General features: G+C 43.0%; 1 protein-coding gene across 2 annotated transcripts in view; it reads right to left on the bottom strand.

Moving 5' to 3' along the window:
* Window positions 1–3,210: 3,210 nt before the first annotated feature.
* Window positions 3,211–17,862, bottom strand: part of LOC139468512 (neuronal acetylcholine receptor subunit alpha-10-like) — a 46,560-nt gene continuing 31,908 nt past the window's right edge. For both annotated transcript variants that reach the window (XM_071250510.1, XM_071250509.1), the window contains exons 4-8: window positions 17,628–17,737; window positions 16,077–16,531; window positions 12,786–12,872; window positions 6,759–6,874; window positions 3,211–5,918 (exon numbers count right to left, since the gene is read on the bottom strand). In XM_071250510.1, coding sequence (XP_071106611.1) covers window positions 5,472–5,918; window positions 6,759–6,874; window positions 12,786–12,872; window positions 16,077–16,531; window positions 17,628–17,737 — 1,215 coding nt within the window. In that variant the 3' untranslated portion in view covers window positions 3,211–5,471. The remainder of the gene's footprint in view (window positions 5,919–6,758; window positions 6,875–12,785; window positions 12,873–16,076; window positions 16,532–17,627; window positions 17,738–17,862) is intronic.

Raw genomic sequence — 17,862 nt, forward strand, 5'->3', positions numbered from 1 at the left:
CACAGCCACGGAACACCCTGGCAGTGAATCATAGCGCTGATCATTGTAACACAGCCGCGGAACACCCTGGCAGTGAATCATAGCGCTGATCACTGCCACACAGCCGCGGAACACCCTGGCAGTGAATGGTAGCGCTGATCATTGTAACACAGCCACGGAACACCCTTACAGTGAATCATAGCCCTGATCATTGTAACACAGCCACGGAACACCCTGGCAGTGAATCGTAGCTCTGATCACTGCCACACAGCCACGGAACACCCTGGCAGTGAATCGGAGCCCTGATCATTGTAACACAGCCACGGAACACCCTGGGAGTGAATCATAGCCCTGATCATTCTAACACAGCCACGGAACACCCTGGCAGTGAATCATAGCGCTGATCATTGTAACACAGCCACGGAACACCCTGGGAGTGAATCATAGCCCTGATCATTCTAACACAGCCACGGAACACCCTGGCAGTGAATCATAGCGCTGATCATTGAAAACACAGCCGCGGAACACCCTGGCAGTGAATTGTAGCGCTAATCTGTGTCATGCAGCCTGGGAACACCCGTCACTTGCTCTGGAATGGCAAAGTAGATAATGGATCTCTGCGATGACGTGTTCAACATTGATTAAATGTTACATGAAGGCTGCGTCGATTGTGCGAATATAATAGCCTCAGGTTTCAACGGCTGCATACTAATCAAATTATCTGTATCCTCTTGTAGAGTAGTAAACTGCGGAGCGTTCACAGACAAGAACTATGGGTGATGAATACTTGGTTGTGTTTGAGCTTTATGAAGACCGCTTTTTTCTAGCGGTGTGTCACTTATGAGTCAAAGGGAGGTAATTCAAAACTGACAGTGTCGGTTTATAGATTATAACTTTGTTGAGGCATAATAGCTAGATGGACACATGAACGAAGGGATGGATCAGTGGGTGGGTGAATAGGTGAGTGGGTTGGAGGATATGTAGGTACATATATAGACATCTGTCTCTGAATTAGAGGTTTAAATCTATCAAAAACCTTCAGGCCTTTTGCTTCTTAGGTCACTCAATGTTAAATATATATCATTAGTTGAGCTCCCTGGTCGTTATCTCAACAGTCAGTTCCAAAATATCGAAGCAACGGTTAGGATTAGTTATTGTAATTGCGCGGGTAACCATGAACATATTAAAATTGTCTATTTGAAATTTTATAATGAATCGTCTTATCATGAGCTACTACTAAGCAAGTATATGATTCACACACTTACATGTAGATAACGTGATTTGTGATAACCCCTGTCTCTGAACTGAAATCAGAAATGTTCTTACCGACGATAAATATGCAGCGGCAGCATGGACGTATGTAAGTTTCAGTGGCGTGACTGTGCAAATCCGTTCTAAGAGATCAATATCCTTTGAAGATTCCACGATATTCCCACACAGGCATTGAAGAAACTCAACGTTTTCCGTTTAACTCTTATCTGTCACATGTCTATTCCTGGTTCAGTTTTATATCAGTTCTATTCCGACCATTAACGCTTTCTTATCAGCTGTACTAAAAACATATTTACACATTTTCAATTGTGATTTGACAGCATACATGGCAGGCAGAATGTCATTAACGTAACGTGGATTAGATATTACAAATGATAAATGTTGGGTCTAGATTGTATTGATAGATTGCAAACGTAATGATGTTGGTGTATTTTCATTGTCGAATGTACAGCTTTCGGAACTCTTATTTACATAGCATTGCAACAGCGTTGTGTTTGACGTGTAAGAACAAATTCAACATATCTACAACTTAACTGCAATGTCAGTGACCACTGTTACATTGAGGTGAGGTGAGGTGAAATGGGGTTTAACGTCGAGTTCAACATTATTGCACTCATATAGGTGTGTGTGTGTGTGTGTGTGTGTGTGTGTGTGTGTGTGTGTGTGTGGTGTATTTGGCTGCTTGTACTATTTCGGACAAATGCTGATGGTGCTAGCCCACTGAGATTCAATGCTGCAGCTTAACATGAACACACAATTCAGACACAGTATACTGACTCCGAGCTGACCAGTCCTTGTTTTAGCCCACGAATGCCGACCGCCAGGCAGGGTAACAATAAGTACAATTTTTAAATGCCTTGTGGTTTGACGCGGCCGTCCTGGGATGATGATCTTTGACTTTACATAGGTGAATATCTTCACACTACGATCTTGGCGACGTACTAGTCCACTGTAGACGCTAGTACGTCATGCAGTTTCGCAGGTAGTGTCTCTACACGTGCATACTAGGTGTCCCCGTGAAGAATTGTCTAGAATTGGTCTTCAGCCACCCATGCTTGTCGTTAGTGATGACAAACAAGATTTGCTGGGCAGGCTCATTGACTTGGTTGAAGCATGTCATCGTATCCCAATTGCGTAGGTCGATGCTCCTGATGTCAATCACTGGGCCGCCGTTAAACATCATCCATTACTAGCTGTACACAAGATCATGTACGTATCCAAGAGGTACATACACCATGTTTAAACTGACACTCACGACGCCTTGCATAAATCAACACCTTCTGCAGACAGAACACGCCAGAGGGACACAGACAGACACGGGTGGGGGGTCTGAAACACCCCATCACTGTTTGTAATATGTGAAGTATAATTGCATCGGGTGATGAGACTCGGTCACTATTGCGTTATCTTGCTTTGGTGGCAAGTCCTTTTCTCATGATCTCGACCACCGGTTGGCAGGTGTATTATTCACAGGAAGCTTGATGGAGCTGTAGTATTGCGAGCGTGGAAGAACATTTTCTCACCAACAAAGCAGGTCGACAGAAATAACATACATCTGCTGACAAACCAACATATCAACACAACAAACACACCCATGCATTTGTTTGTCAGCTCGTGCTCGTGGGTTTCATAAAAAGAGAGAACGTCAAAGACTTGCGTCGCCATGATACGCAAACGAATACTGTTCAAGCAACGCTTAACCAAACTCACTCACATATGCACCAGCCACAGTTAACGGAACTCTCAAGAACTTAAATATTCTGAAACAGACCATCACGTCAGTATCTCACAGACATGATGCAAGACACAGCTGTGCCAAATTTCAAGGTGTTGATTTCACGCCGGCATCGCTGTACTGGTCATTGAAGATGAGCGGAACATACCCCCTTAGGCGGTATAAAAAACACAAAAGATTATGAATGAAAACTATAGTGTAATATACACATTATCATCTCATAACGAATGCGTATGAAAGGTTAAGTCGTGCTGACCATATCACTTTTTAATATGTTGCTGTTCTCGTTTGACAAAGCTGTCAGAGACAAACGCAAGCAAGCCATGGAAGAGCACTATAATGAGTTCTATAGCTGAATGGTAGTGGAATGCAAACAGTACCCCTATAATATAGTATACTCTGGCAGAAGAACACAAATCAATAGTTTAACAATGTACAAAAAAGAAACTCCCACGTACAAAGGGTTCATACCATATGTGTTAGTCAAAATAATCTTCTAATGGGTAGAAACACAACCGTTGAGGGAAAACAAATATATAAATGTCAACCAGATTTGTCTTGAAATAAACCAGAGTACACACACATGTGAGTAAGAAAGTTTTATGCCGCTTTCATCAATATTTCAGTGATATCACGGCGGGGAGGCAACGAATGGACTTTACTACCGTATGGAAATGAAACCCTGTCTTGGGCTTGATGAGACAACGCTGAACCACTTGGCTATCTCCACCAACCCCTGAGTACACATGTAAGCGTTGAGCCTTTATGCGATACTACTTCCCCACCGACATCACGACAAATCATCTATGCAACAACAAATACCGTCTTCTCGTGATTCTAAGTATGTCCAATACATATATAACGCTGCATGTTTATATCAGTGACAACTGACAAGAAGTCTCAATCTTGAATTATCATAGTGAAGGTCAATGTGAAACTGTGACATCATGTGTAGGTGAAGCTTCTGCAATTGGCATAGCTTTCCTTGATTTGTGGAAATAAGTGGAAAATACATTTACATGATGGCTTACCAAGTAACCATAAAGAAAACACATAGTTTGTATTTACATATATGTACATACATATTTCAATGACAATAACATCACAATGTCCGTTCTAGAAAAAAAACATGTAAACACGCTTCAAAAGCTTAAGGGTTCTATTTATACATATTTAAATTAAACACACTACATTTTGTCCTGAAGTCATACTTCTAAATCTAAATTAGGATTTGACCAGTATCAAAACTACAAATGTCGTTGATTTTTCCCCGTCAAATAAGGGTAACAATGCATCAGTCTGTACAAGACAAACACACACCATGCACCGCTGACGTCAGTCTTCCACTTCCAGGCAAACAATCAGACAAATCATACCTCGATAACGGGTAACACAACGGCCTTACGTGCCGCATACAATTAAATACTGACAACATATTTGCATAAACCATTCTGTGCAATACGGTCTATTCAAGACAGAGAAGTATCCAGAATTAAGTAAACATAAACATGCCAAAAAGTACAGTTTCTCCACTATGCATAGTTAATAATATTATCCCAAGTTGGTCATATGAGATTTTCCTGCACCAGACCCATGAAATTGGGCGGTTTTACTGTGAAGAGTGCACAGCGTTCTCTGTAAAACGATTTGAACAATTTCTGTATCTTCATTGATGTAAAACCCGTTCACGCCTGTTCTACACAGCCATAGCCCACGTCCTGAATGCCACCCACTTCACTATCAATATTCACAATCAACACGCCCCGTCTCGCAAAGCCAAGTTCGCATTCTACGAGTCCCTTACCGCATTCAACCTTTGAATGTCTGCAGCCACTGAACCACCTTTCACAATGTGGAAGTCCTTACCTCTAAACTATCATTCATGACCTTTTTGCGTTGTACTGCAAAACAAACATTCACTGAAAGAATGTACCCTATCACGCAACTTACATTCACATGTTGGATTCCTGTCCTGGGGGCCCCATAATACGATCTAACATCCGACTTACTTTGCCCTACCACACAAAACACCCATCTCAGTCTGTGTGTCTCTTCCTACCCAACCACGATCCGATTAACATTGCCCAGCCACAAAAAAACATCCTTATCAATCCCAGTCTCGTCCCAAACAACCAGCACTCGCGCACAACATATCCCACAGCACATATCCAATATTCTCACTACGCATTCATACAGATAAGTGCTGATTTAAATAAGACAAGCATATTCTTCAGTTATTTGTGTCCATCTTGGCTCAATACTGCATTCAAACGCCTTGGCTAGTAACAACAAAGATGTGCGTTAACGTAAACACCAGTTCTTTCCTGATAAGCAACAGTTGGAAGGTCTCTCTTTCTAAATGTTTGTGAAGACCGGCTAATATCTGCCCTGTGTTTGTGCAACCATCATATCATCATATGAAGGGTATGAAAGTGACCGCCTGAAGACAATACCACAAGAGCCTCGCAGATTTATCATAAGCGTCTTATTCCTGTATATTAAATGCCTCTTTAAGTCTTGTGCTCTGGTAATCAGCACTATAGACAATAGATGGCAAGATGACAGCCAAGGAGGTTACTATTATAAGGAAGTAAACGACAAAGATAATTCTGTCGAGGATCAAAGCTGACGCCTTCCATTCTTTCACCATACTTTCGCGGCGATCTTTGTCCGCCAAACGTTGCTTGTGAGCACGAATAAACTCTCGAAGTTCTCCAAGTTTGGCGTCAATAGAAGCAATTGGACCTGTGGCATGGGTGCATTTTAGATGCGTAAGCACTTCAGTTGAAGCCATGGGATCTTGGCTCCACTTGGAGTCCTCCTCTCCAGGGTTACTGGTTGTTGCCGCTGCCTCCTCTCCTCTGTCCTTCTTCTGGAATGGTCGAACAAGGTCTTCCATGTGCAGCACCTTAGCGCATACATCAAACAGAACCTACAACACACAGCGTTCTATAAGTCAGCGCGTTCATCTCCTATAATACAGCACTTAGGGACAAGAATGCATAATGCCAGACACCTTCAGCCATTTTGGTGTTAAAGGGATTTGCACGAGCTCATTCCTAAGTAACGGTTTCCATGTTTTTTTCAGACGCCATTTTTGTCGCCTCGCTAAAATGACAGGGGGGGGGCTTGCCCCCACTCAACAGCTTGAGTAAAATGCTTTCGTAAGTAAATGTAATGTTTAATTACCAAAGTAGATACAAAATACAACGTGTTCACTATAATGTGGCTCCGACTGATCTCACTGATGAGGTCGTCGCACGCCATTATGGAACTTCTATTTTCGAGTGTTTTTTCGATGTTGAAGTCCAATTTGCGACGTTAATGCATCGCTTTGATATTCAATTTCAAGGTTTAATCATATTAAACCATACAAGTGCAAGAGGTGTCATTTTGTCTGCTTAGTTTTAGCTTTATCGCCCTATTTATCAAATAGTGATGCTGTTGCGTGCTGGCGGATAGGTGTTTGGTATAATGCATTTGTACCCTCTTAGGATCACTGTCGTATACGTCACACCTTAAGAATGAAATTGAGGAAAAATGTATAAAATGTCAAGCCACAAGACTTCATGTTCAGATGACGTAATGAATCAATCTGTGACGTCACAATGAATGACGACATATCATACAATGCTCAACAACGACGCAATGTGCTGCAATTTCACCACGTGCACATTTATTACACGCGAGGATTCTACCCTGGGTAATATGTTTAAGGATCTATTTTAGAAAATGTGAATTCACAGTGTGACAGTGATTCAAAGCCACTCACCGCCTTCATAGGAGGAGGAATGTTTGCTCTCTGACCATATGCCGCCCAGTTGACCACCAGCACATTGAGGAATGATGATAGGGTGATGATGATCATGTTGAGGCAGTAGTAAGTACCTGTAACAGCAGCAGTTTGTACCAGTTACGCGTGTGTTTATGAATACCACAAACTGGAGACGTTGTAAAACGGAATAATAAACTTGAATAAATTGTGCATTACAAGCCAAAGCAGAAATAGCCAAATATTCATAGCAAAGGGCGAGTATCCCTGGACATTTAGAGATACCATTTAGAGAGACTATTTGGAATTTAATATATCTTCGTAAATTAGTAATATGAATCCATAGATATGCCGACATCCACGCACGCGACACCTAAAATGTAAGTATGAAACATCAACGCGAGAGAATAATAAGTCACCATTATATGTCATGAAGATTGTTTTGTGCGCAAGGGCAATATTGAGGTGAAAATTATATGAATGGATCACTGTTCAGTGATGATAATGTTTAGCAAACCCTACTCTACCGGTAGCATCACGCCACTTAAACTATTTGCGAAAAAAGTGCTAGAAACGTTTCAAACTGCGTTCAGCCTTCACTGCTCCACTACCACATCTTCTACTCCTCCACAAACACACCCTGTACTCCTCCACTAGCACATCCCGTACTATTACACTACCACGTCCTGTACTCCTACACTACCACATCCTGTACTCCTACACTACCACACCCAATCCTCCTCCACAAACAAACTTTTTACTCCTACACTACCGCATCCTGTACTTTTCCACTACCACACCCTGTCCTCCTCCACAAACACATCATGTCCTCCTCCATAAACACATCCTGTACTCCTCTACAAACACACCCTGTACTCCTACACTACCACATCCTGTACTTCTACACTACCACACTCTGTACTCCTCCACAATCACACCCTTTACTCATACACTACCACATCCTATTCTCCTACACTACCACACCCTTTACTCATACACTACCACATCCTGTCCTCCTCCACAAACACATCCTGTACTCCTCCACAAACACATCCTCTACTCCTACACTACCACATCCTGTACTCCTACACTACCACATCCTGTACTCCTACACTACCACACCCTGTCCTTCTCCAAAAACACATCCTGTCCTCTCAACAAACAAATCCTGTACTCCTACACTACCACATCCTTTAGTCCTCCACAAACACACCCTGTCCTCCTCCACAAACACACACTTTACTCCTACACTACCACATCTTGTACTCCTACATAAATACACCCTGTACAACTACTCTACAACATCTTGTACTCCCACACTCCCACATCTTGTACTCCTCCACTACCACATCTTGTACTCCTCCACAAACACACCCTGTACTCCTACACTACTACACCCTATAGTCCTTCACAACCACTTCCTGTACTCCTACACTACCACATCCTGTACTCCTACACTACCACATCCTGTACTCCTCCACTACCACATCTTGTACTCCTCCACTACCACATCTTGTACTCCTCCACAAACACACCCTGTACTACTACACTACTACACCCTATAGTCCTTCACAACCACTTCCTGTACTCCTACACTACCACATCCTGTACTCCTACACTACCACACTCTGTACTCCTCCACAAACACACCCGGTACTCCTACACTACCACATCCTGTACTCCTCCACAAACACATCCTGTACTCCTCTACAAACACACCGTGTACTCCTACACTACCACATCCTGTACTCCTACACTACCACACCCTGTCCTCCTCCAAAAACACATCCTGTCCTCTCAACAAACACATCATTTACTCCTACACTACCACATCCTGTACTCCTACACTACCACACCCTGTCCTCCTACACTACCACATCCTGTACTCCTCCACAAACACATCCTGTACTCCTACACTACTACATCCTGTCCTCCTCCACAAAAACACCCTGTCCTCCTACACTACCACATCCTTTACTCCTCCTCAACAAACACACCTTGTACTCCTACACTACCACATCCTGTACTTCTCAACAAACACATCCTGCCCTCCTCCATAAACACATCCTGTACTCCTACACTACCACATCCCGTCCTCCTCCACAAATACACCCTGTCCTCCTCCACAAACACATCCTGTACTCCTCCTTAAACACGTCCTGTCTTCCTACACTACCACATCCTGTACTCCTCCACAAACACACCCTGTACTCCTACACTACCACATCCTGTTCTCCTACACTACCACACCCTTTACTCCTACACTACAACATCCTGTCCTCCTCAACAAACACATCCTCTACTCCTACACTACCACATCCTGTACTCCTACACTACCACACCCTTTACTCCTACACTACCACATTCTGTACTCCTACACTACCACACCCTGTACTCCTCCGAAAACAAATCTTGTCCTCTCAACAAACACATCCTGTACTCCTCCACAAACACATCCTGTACTCCTACACTACTACATCCTGTCCTCCTCCACAAAACACCCTGTCCTCCTACACTACCACATCCTTTACTCCTCCTCAACAAACACACCTTGTACTCCTACACTACCACATCCTGTACTCCTCAACAAACACATCCTGTCCTCCTCCATAAACACATCCTGTACTCCTACACTACCACAGCCTGTACTCCTCCAAAAACACATCTTGTCCTCTCAACAAACACATCCTGTACTCCTGCACAACCACATCCTTTACTCCTCCACAAACACATCCTCTCCTCCTCCATAAACACATCCTGTACTCCTCCACAAACACACCCTGTACAACTACACTACCACATCCTGTACTCTTACACTACCACACCCTGTCCTCCTCCACAAACATACTCTTTATTCCTAACTACCACATCCTGTACTCATCTACAAACTCATCCTGTCCTCCTCAACAAACACATCCTGTACTCCTACACTACCACACCCTTTACTCCTACACTACCACATCCTGTACTCCTTCACTACTGCACCCTGTCCTCCTCCACAAACACATCCTGTCTTCCTCAACAAGCACATCCTGTACTCCGAAACTACCACATCCCTTACTCCTACACTACCACACCCTTTACTCCTACACTACCACACCCTGTCCTCCTCTACAAAGCCACATCCTGTCCTCCTACACTACCACATCCTGTACTCCTACACTACCACACCCTGTCCTCCTCCACAAACACACCCTTTACTCCTTCAGAACCACAACCTGTACTCCTCCACTACCACACCCTGTCCTCCTTCACAAACACATCCATTATTCCTACACTACTACATCCTGTCCTCCTCAACAAACACACCCTATACTCCTTCAAAACCACATCCTGTACTCCTACACTACCACATCCTGTCCTCCTCAACAAACACACCCTATACTCCTTCACAACCAATTCCTGTACTCCTACACTACCACATCCTGTACTCCTACACTACCACACTCTTTCCTCCTCCACAAACAGACCCTTTATTCCTAACTACCACATCCTGTACTCCTCCACAAACACATCCTGTCCTCCTCAACAAACACATCCTGTACTCCTACACAAACACATCCTGTACTCCTACACTACCACACCCTGTCCTCCTCCACAAACACATCCTGTCTTCCTCAACAAGCACATCCTGTACTCCGATACTACCACATCCCTTACTCCTACACAACCACATCCTTTACTCCTACACTACCACACCCTGTCTTCCTCTACAAAGCCACATCCTGTACTCCTCCACTACTACATCCTGTCCTCCTCAACAAACACACCCTATACTCCTTCAAAACCACATCCTGTACTCCTACACTACCACATCCTGTCCTCAACAAACACACCCTATACTCCTTCACAACCAATTCCTGTACTCCTACACTACCACATCCTGTACTCCTAGACTACCACACCCTGTCCTCCTCCACAAACAGACCCTTTATTCCTAACTACCACATCCTGTACTCCTCCACAAACACATCCTGTCCTCCTCAACAAACACATCCTGTACTCCTAAACAAACACATCCTGTACTCCTACACTACCACACCCTGTCTTCCTACACTGTCATATCCAGTACTCCTACACTACCAAATCCTGTACTCCTACACTTCCAAATCCTGTTCTCCTACACTACCTATTATTGTCCTCCTACACTACAATACCCTATACCCCTACACTACCACATCCTGTAATCCTACACTACCATATCCTGTACTCCTACACTATCAATTATTGTACTCCTACACTACCAAATCCTGTACTCCTACACTACCATATCCTGTACTCCTACACTACCAAATCCTGTACTCCTACACTATCATATCCTGTACTCCTACACTACCATATCCTGTACTCCTACACTTCCAAATCCTATACTCCTACACTACCAAATCCTGTAATCCTACACTACCATATCCTGTACTCCTACACTATCAATTATTGTACTCCTACCCTACCAAATCCTGTACTCCTACACTACCATATCCTGTACTCCTACACTACCACATCCTGTAATCCTACACTACCATATCCTGTACTCCTACACTATCAATTATTGTACTCCTACACTACCAAATCCTGTACTCCTACACTACCATATCCTGTACTCCTACACTACCAAACCCTGTACTCCTACACTACCATATCCTGTACTCCTACACTACCATATCCTGTACTCCTACACTTCCAAATCCTATACTCCTACACTACCAAATCCTGTAATCCTACACTACCATATCCTGTACTCCTACACTATCAATTATTGTACTCCTACCCTACCAAATCCTGTACTCCTACACTACCATATCCTGTACTCCTACACTACCAAATCCTGTACTCCTACACTACCATATCCTGTACTCCTACACTACCATATCCTGTACTGCTACACTACCAAATCCTGTACTGCTACACTACCAAATCCTGTACTTCTACACTATCAATTATTGTACTCCTACCCTACCAAATCCTGTACTCCTACACTACCATATCCTGTACTCCTACACTACCACATCCTGTAATCCTACACTACCATATCCTGTACTCCTACACTATCAATTATTGTACTCCTACACTACCAAATCCTGTACTCCTACATTACCATATCCTGTACTCCTACACTACCAAACCCTGTATTCCTACACTACCATATCCTGTACTCCTACACTACCATATCCTGTACTCCTACACTTCCAAATCCTATACTCCTACACTACCAAATCCTGTAATCCTACACTACCATATCCTGTACTCCTACACTATCAATTATTGTACTCCTACCCTACCAAATCCTGTACTCCTACACTACCATATCCTGTACTCCTACACTACCAAATCCTGTACTCCTACTCTACCAAATCCTGTACTCCTACACTACCATATCCTGTACTCCTACACTACCAAATCCTGTACTTCTACACTTATACTCCTGCTGTTTTCTACCACGTACCATTTGTCATATCACAAGACACGTTTCTGTTCTTCCATACTTTTTCTTATACAAGTGCCCTTTCACAATATGACAAAAATCAATAACAAAGTTGAAAGATATTTAAAGCTGATCATCTGAAGCTAATAACGAAGTACAAAATTACCGTGCTCTGTGCGATGATATTTTGTGCGAAACCAGCTAAATATAGATCCGTCTGATTATTGTAATGCTAATTAGGAATCGGCTTCAACACATCAAACTACATCGGGAGTTTGCTAATATCGGTTGAAATACCAATTTCCATCCCAGCGCGGGACACACTCGCTTCGCGCTTAATGTCGACGAGACACTGCTGTGAGGAGCTAACGGAAATATATGTGCTCCTACGCATTTGACAACGATGGTTTCTCTCTCATCTGGTGTCCTGTTTTAGTTGGTGGTGCTTATGGTTAGTGTTCATATACAGACATTTGCAATCGCAACATCCTAATGTTATAGTTGTAATCAACGTATAAAATACAGGTAACTGAAAATAAATCAAATCTATTCAATTGCATCTCCGGTCATCGCAGACACGTTGGAAATTCGTGTCAATACGTCACCTATCAAGGGCATGCTGGATGTGCCGGGTGGAAGGTTCTTCTCCAAGATTTTCAGCAGAATGAAGAAGGCAATGAAGATAGTTAAACCTGAAAATGAAGAATAACACATACAGATTAAAACAAATATATACTACGTGACTTGCTTAAGAAAAAGTGCCAAGGCACTGTAGGTCACCTGGGTGTGAAGTCAACAGTGTAAAGTTGACACCGTCGATATGTAAATCTTTCTGCATATATACGGATGATAAGGACCTTTCAGAGCCAGGTATGCACCTCGGCTGTTATAGTGTTATACAGAAAATCGGATTCGAACCAATGAAAACATTGGGGTGTATCATTGGTGGGAACATGCTTGTGGAGTTTCGATTTCATTGATGCAGTGATAATGGCAATGGCGAAATCATGAGTATCTTGATTTCGGAACTAGAAATAACGACCCCAAATGATCAAGTTGATTCTGTTTCAGGACTCAACATATTTTCATGATTTCGGAATAGAGAAATGATGTTGTTTCCGTAAGTAGAATCAAGGGGCTATGAAGGGGAGAGTTCTCCATAACCATGCAAAATGACATATAGTAGCGACAGTTTTACTTTCACAAAATGCACATTCAGAAGTGCCAGTAAATTTCTGGCTCATGATCAACTGCAAAAACAATAGCGTGACACCATAACGATTAAAAAGAAGGAAATGTTTACGACGCATGACAGGACCACCAAGTCAAAGTGAACTTGACGTTAAGTCAGGTTAGCTAAAATTACATCGCCCAAAATACCTCGAACGTACCTGACTGACATTCACAAAAACACAATCTGAAAATTGCTATTGTTGTACAATTGGTATGGATACTCAATACTAAATTGATTAGATCCGGCTTGCATCGTCTCAAGCAAAAGGATTGAAGTGATTGTGTTTCATCTTCCGCTGTGGTTCATTTTTTCATATAGAACAAACCTAATCACTAGTTCTTCCCTCACCAAAGCCCGGATCACACCTCAACTTCTTTTGGATGCAGATGTTATTATCAGGAGTAGACTACTCTATTTAGCTAATCCAATTACCCCCCTTTACCTTCACAATCTGCTCTAAATGAGTCGACCTGGAGACTGCCTCTTTACAAATAGAGAAGAACCTTAAAGGCATATTCCCATTGCCAAGTCACAAAACTATATTTCAATTGTGCAATATTAATAGTTTCCGTATTTTGCAAACTGGGTCGAACTCAAACTCGGATTGAGCTTTAAAAGTTCATGTTTGCCGCAAACTTGCCCCAGATCGCCATAAAATGTCAGCATTTGTCAAACACTAGGTCTTCACGTCACGAGTTGCCGCTGACTGCGCTTCTTCACGAGGCAAGGGCGTTAACTGACTATAAAAGTGTAGTTTCCCCTCTTGCCGAACTAGGCTTACATTTTGGCTGAACTAACGAGACTATGCACAGTCCAATCAATATCGCGTAATGAACCAGACATCCGGTTCGTCAGTCGACTTCAGGATTTGCAAAGCATGTGTACCGCCAACTGGGCGTCGACAGATATTTTGCAAATATTTTCATGTTTTTCATCAAGGTGTGAGGTAAGACCCGTTTTATTACAACACAGATCTTGATTATCGATCAAATCGTCTTGAAGGAAATACAAGTGATATAAGAGGTGGAATGTGATTGGTCAAAAGGAGAGACATAGAAGGGGCATAACTCGTAATAGCCACTGGTGGTGCTACGATCAAGCCTTCAATTATTTACAGGTGGCCATCATGTATATTTTAATATTGCTAAGCGAGGTGTTAAACAATAAACTATCAAAATATACGCCTACAGATGCCGCAAATTAAGCTTAAATGTCTAGTGGCTGCAGAATGAACGTAAACGTCTACAGTTTCTGCAGATTGGCCTTTAACAAGTACAGTTTCTGCAGATTGACCTCAAATGTTTACAGTTTCTTCAGATTGACCTCTAACGTCTACAGTTTCTGCAGATTGAGTGAGTGAGTGAGTTGGGTTTAACGCCGCTTTTAACAGTATTCCAGGTATATATCACGGCATGTCAGCTTAATGTGGAAGGAAAGCCCGAAGTGATGCAGGTCTCAGACGTTTACCTCTTCGGTGAAACCCACGGGTATGGTGCTGACAAACCTAGAAACATAATCAGGGCGAACCGGGATTCGAACCCACAATCATAGGTTTCTGGCATTCCCATGGGACTCTGCTCAGCGAATCGTGGCGCCTTTGACGACTTTGCCATCCGTGCCCCCTTCTGCAGATTGTTTTGACCTAACACGTCTAAAGTTGCTGCAGATTGGGTGTGCATTGTTCATTCCAAAGTGGGTCGGTCGGGTAGCCTAGTGGTTAAAGCGTTCGCTCGTCACGCCGAAAACCCGGGTTTGATTCCCGACATTGGTACAATGTGTGAAGCCCATTTCTGGTGTCCCCCGCCGTGATATTGCTGGAATATTGCTAAAAGCGGCGTAAAACCATACTCACTCACTCACTCATTCCAAAGTTGCTAAATTTGCCTTTAAATGTCTACAATTACTCCAGATTGGCCTTGAACGTCTACCGTTGCTGCAGCTTGGGTCCACATATGGTGGTCTGCAGTTGCTGAGATTACGTTTTAATGTCTACAGTTGCTGCAGATGTAACTTAATGTCGCCGCATGTATTATCTTAAGTGTTGTGATTTCCAAACATAACGGAGACTGCCCCAGGTTGGTTCTGATTCCGCACATCTGATTCCGCAGAAGAGCACGCCTTCACATATCGAGTTGTCACTAAAGTTGCGCATTAACGAAATGAAATGTTGTTCCAAATAACATATTAAGCGAAAAGTCGCATTTGCATTGTTTGAAATTCCTCATCTATTCAAATATTTGCAAAAAATATATTGGTGTACATGTAGAAAATAAGTTCAAGGAACACTGGAAAATCTACAGAAAGCTTCAGATAGTCAACAGATACTAGGGCGATGAGGTAGCCTAGAGATAAAAGCGTTCGCTCGTCATGCCAAAGACCCGGTTTTAATTCCCCACGTGTGTACAACGTGTGAAGCTCATTGCTGGAATATTGCAAAGAGCGGCGTAAAACCATACTCACTCACTCAACAGACGCGTTTATTCAGGCGTGGGTAAGCTTGACTTGGAGAACACAGGAGTAGGATTGAGAAGGATTGTAGCTGAATGATGGTCGCTAAATCTGAAAACTGGTTATTTAACTGACGTTTATGGAATGCAATTGCTCCATACATACTATATTCCATTCGTTTCGCCAATATTGGAGAGAAAATTGTTGTACACACCTAACATCATCTTTGCGGGTGATTCCGGGGGAATCCAGAAGAGGATGAGGGTGATGGAGGTGAGAAGGACACACGGCAGAATCAGGATGTAGTTATACAGGGTGGCTCGTCTCTGGAAGATCAAGGTGAAGGTCAGGTCCACGTAGGGCTCAGGGCAGCAGCTGTAGAACTTGACGTTGCGTTTCGCAGGGACGTCAATGATGGTCCAGGCGTTGCTGGTCACGTACTCTGTAAGATCTATATAGTCTTTATCTTCGTTGAAATGAACTTCAAGCTTGTTACCGTCATAGGTCCAGGATCCGAATTTCAAAATACACGACTGAACATCAAATGGAAAGGTCGTAACGTCGATCTGACAAGAGCTGCGGTACACAGCCTGGGGCATCCACTGAACTCGGCCATCATGGTGGAACACACACAACACCGTCCGCTGTTCTTGCAGGCGGTAGTCAGCGCTAGATGCAAGAACAATGCAGATAGTCAGATATACACATGTGTACTTTGATGGATGAGTGGGTGGCAGGATGGATGGATGAGGGATGGAGTGATGGATTGGAGGGTGGATGGATGGATATTTGGATGATGGATGATAGATGGGTGGACAGAGGATAAATGGATGACTGGATGGGTGGTAGGTAAGTTGGATGGATGAGGGATGGATGGATGAGGGATGGATTCTTGATGATGAGGATGGATTTCCTGATGATGAGGATGGATTTATCGATGGGGGTGAATTGATGGATATTTGGATGTTGGATTATGGATGGGTGGACGGAGGATAAATGGATGGATGAGTGGTAGGTAGGTTGGATGGATTGGTGGATGGATGTATGAGTCGGTGATAGGGTGGATGGATTGGTAGACTGAAGATTCATAAGCAATATTAAGCGTTGACCCTGCCTTACTCCCTGCCTGTAAGATATGCTACCTTTACGGCAGAGAATTCTTGCAACAGAAAAATGCCTGTCACACACTGAGAATAAGAAACATCAGCAGTAATTCAGGTGGAATGGCGAAACCTACTAAGCCCTCCCCCTCCTGAGCATGTCTGGGGTTCTTGTTTGACTCTAACCAGGACGTCTGCACAGTGTAAGGGTGATTTGCTTCCGTGTAACACAGATACAACCATTCACTTCAATATAATGTAATAAGTGACAGAGATTCAAGCGTATGCACATTACCATTTTGCATTTCAAAGTAAGATGAATGCCCTTGTGTTGTAACTGCATCATATTATGACATTATCAATAAAAAAAGTTTTACAGTTTTTCAATAAGATATTTTGAATTAACTGGATTACATGAAGTTACATTTGCCTGACACTAACTCACAGTGACAGGAATTAATCCCTTTAGCAATGTTTGGGACTATGTCGTATTAATCACGAGGAGGTGATTGGGGTGAGGGCGATGGAGTTTGTCTGTCCAAACAAATATTCATGATGGTACACTAAAAGGTTATCCTGTGATCCAGTTCATCAACTGGAATAAGGGGGTAGATAGATTCCAGGGAGATAACCCATTACATTTGATGCTGCATGGTGGGACTTACTAGTTGTACAGCTTGATGTCTGGCAACCAGACTTTGTTCCAGGGTATGCGCACCTTGTCGACGCCGCCATATTCGGTCATGTTCCACGTTGCCTGCTCATCTTTCCACCACTGGAACCAAGGACCATAACTGATCTATATGTGGCATGATTACGTCACCGCTCAACATTCGGAGTAAAGGACGGTCACTGGCACTGGTATATATAGTTATAACATGTCATGTCTCAACATTCTGA

Source organism: Haliotis cracherodii, unplaced genomic scaffold, assembly GCF_022045235.1.
Source record: "Haliotis cracherodii isolate W230 unplaced genomic scaffold, xgHalCrac1.p SCAF_2, whole genome shotgun sequence".
Taxonomy (NCBI): domain Eukaryota; kingdom Metazoa; phylum Mollusca; class Gastropoda; order Lepetellida; family Haliotidae; genus Haliotis; species Haliotis cracherodii.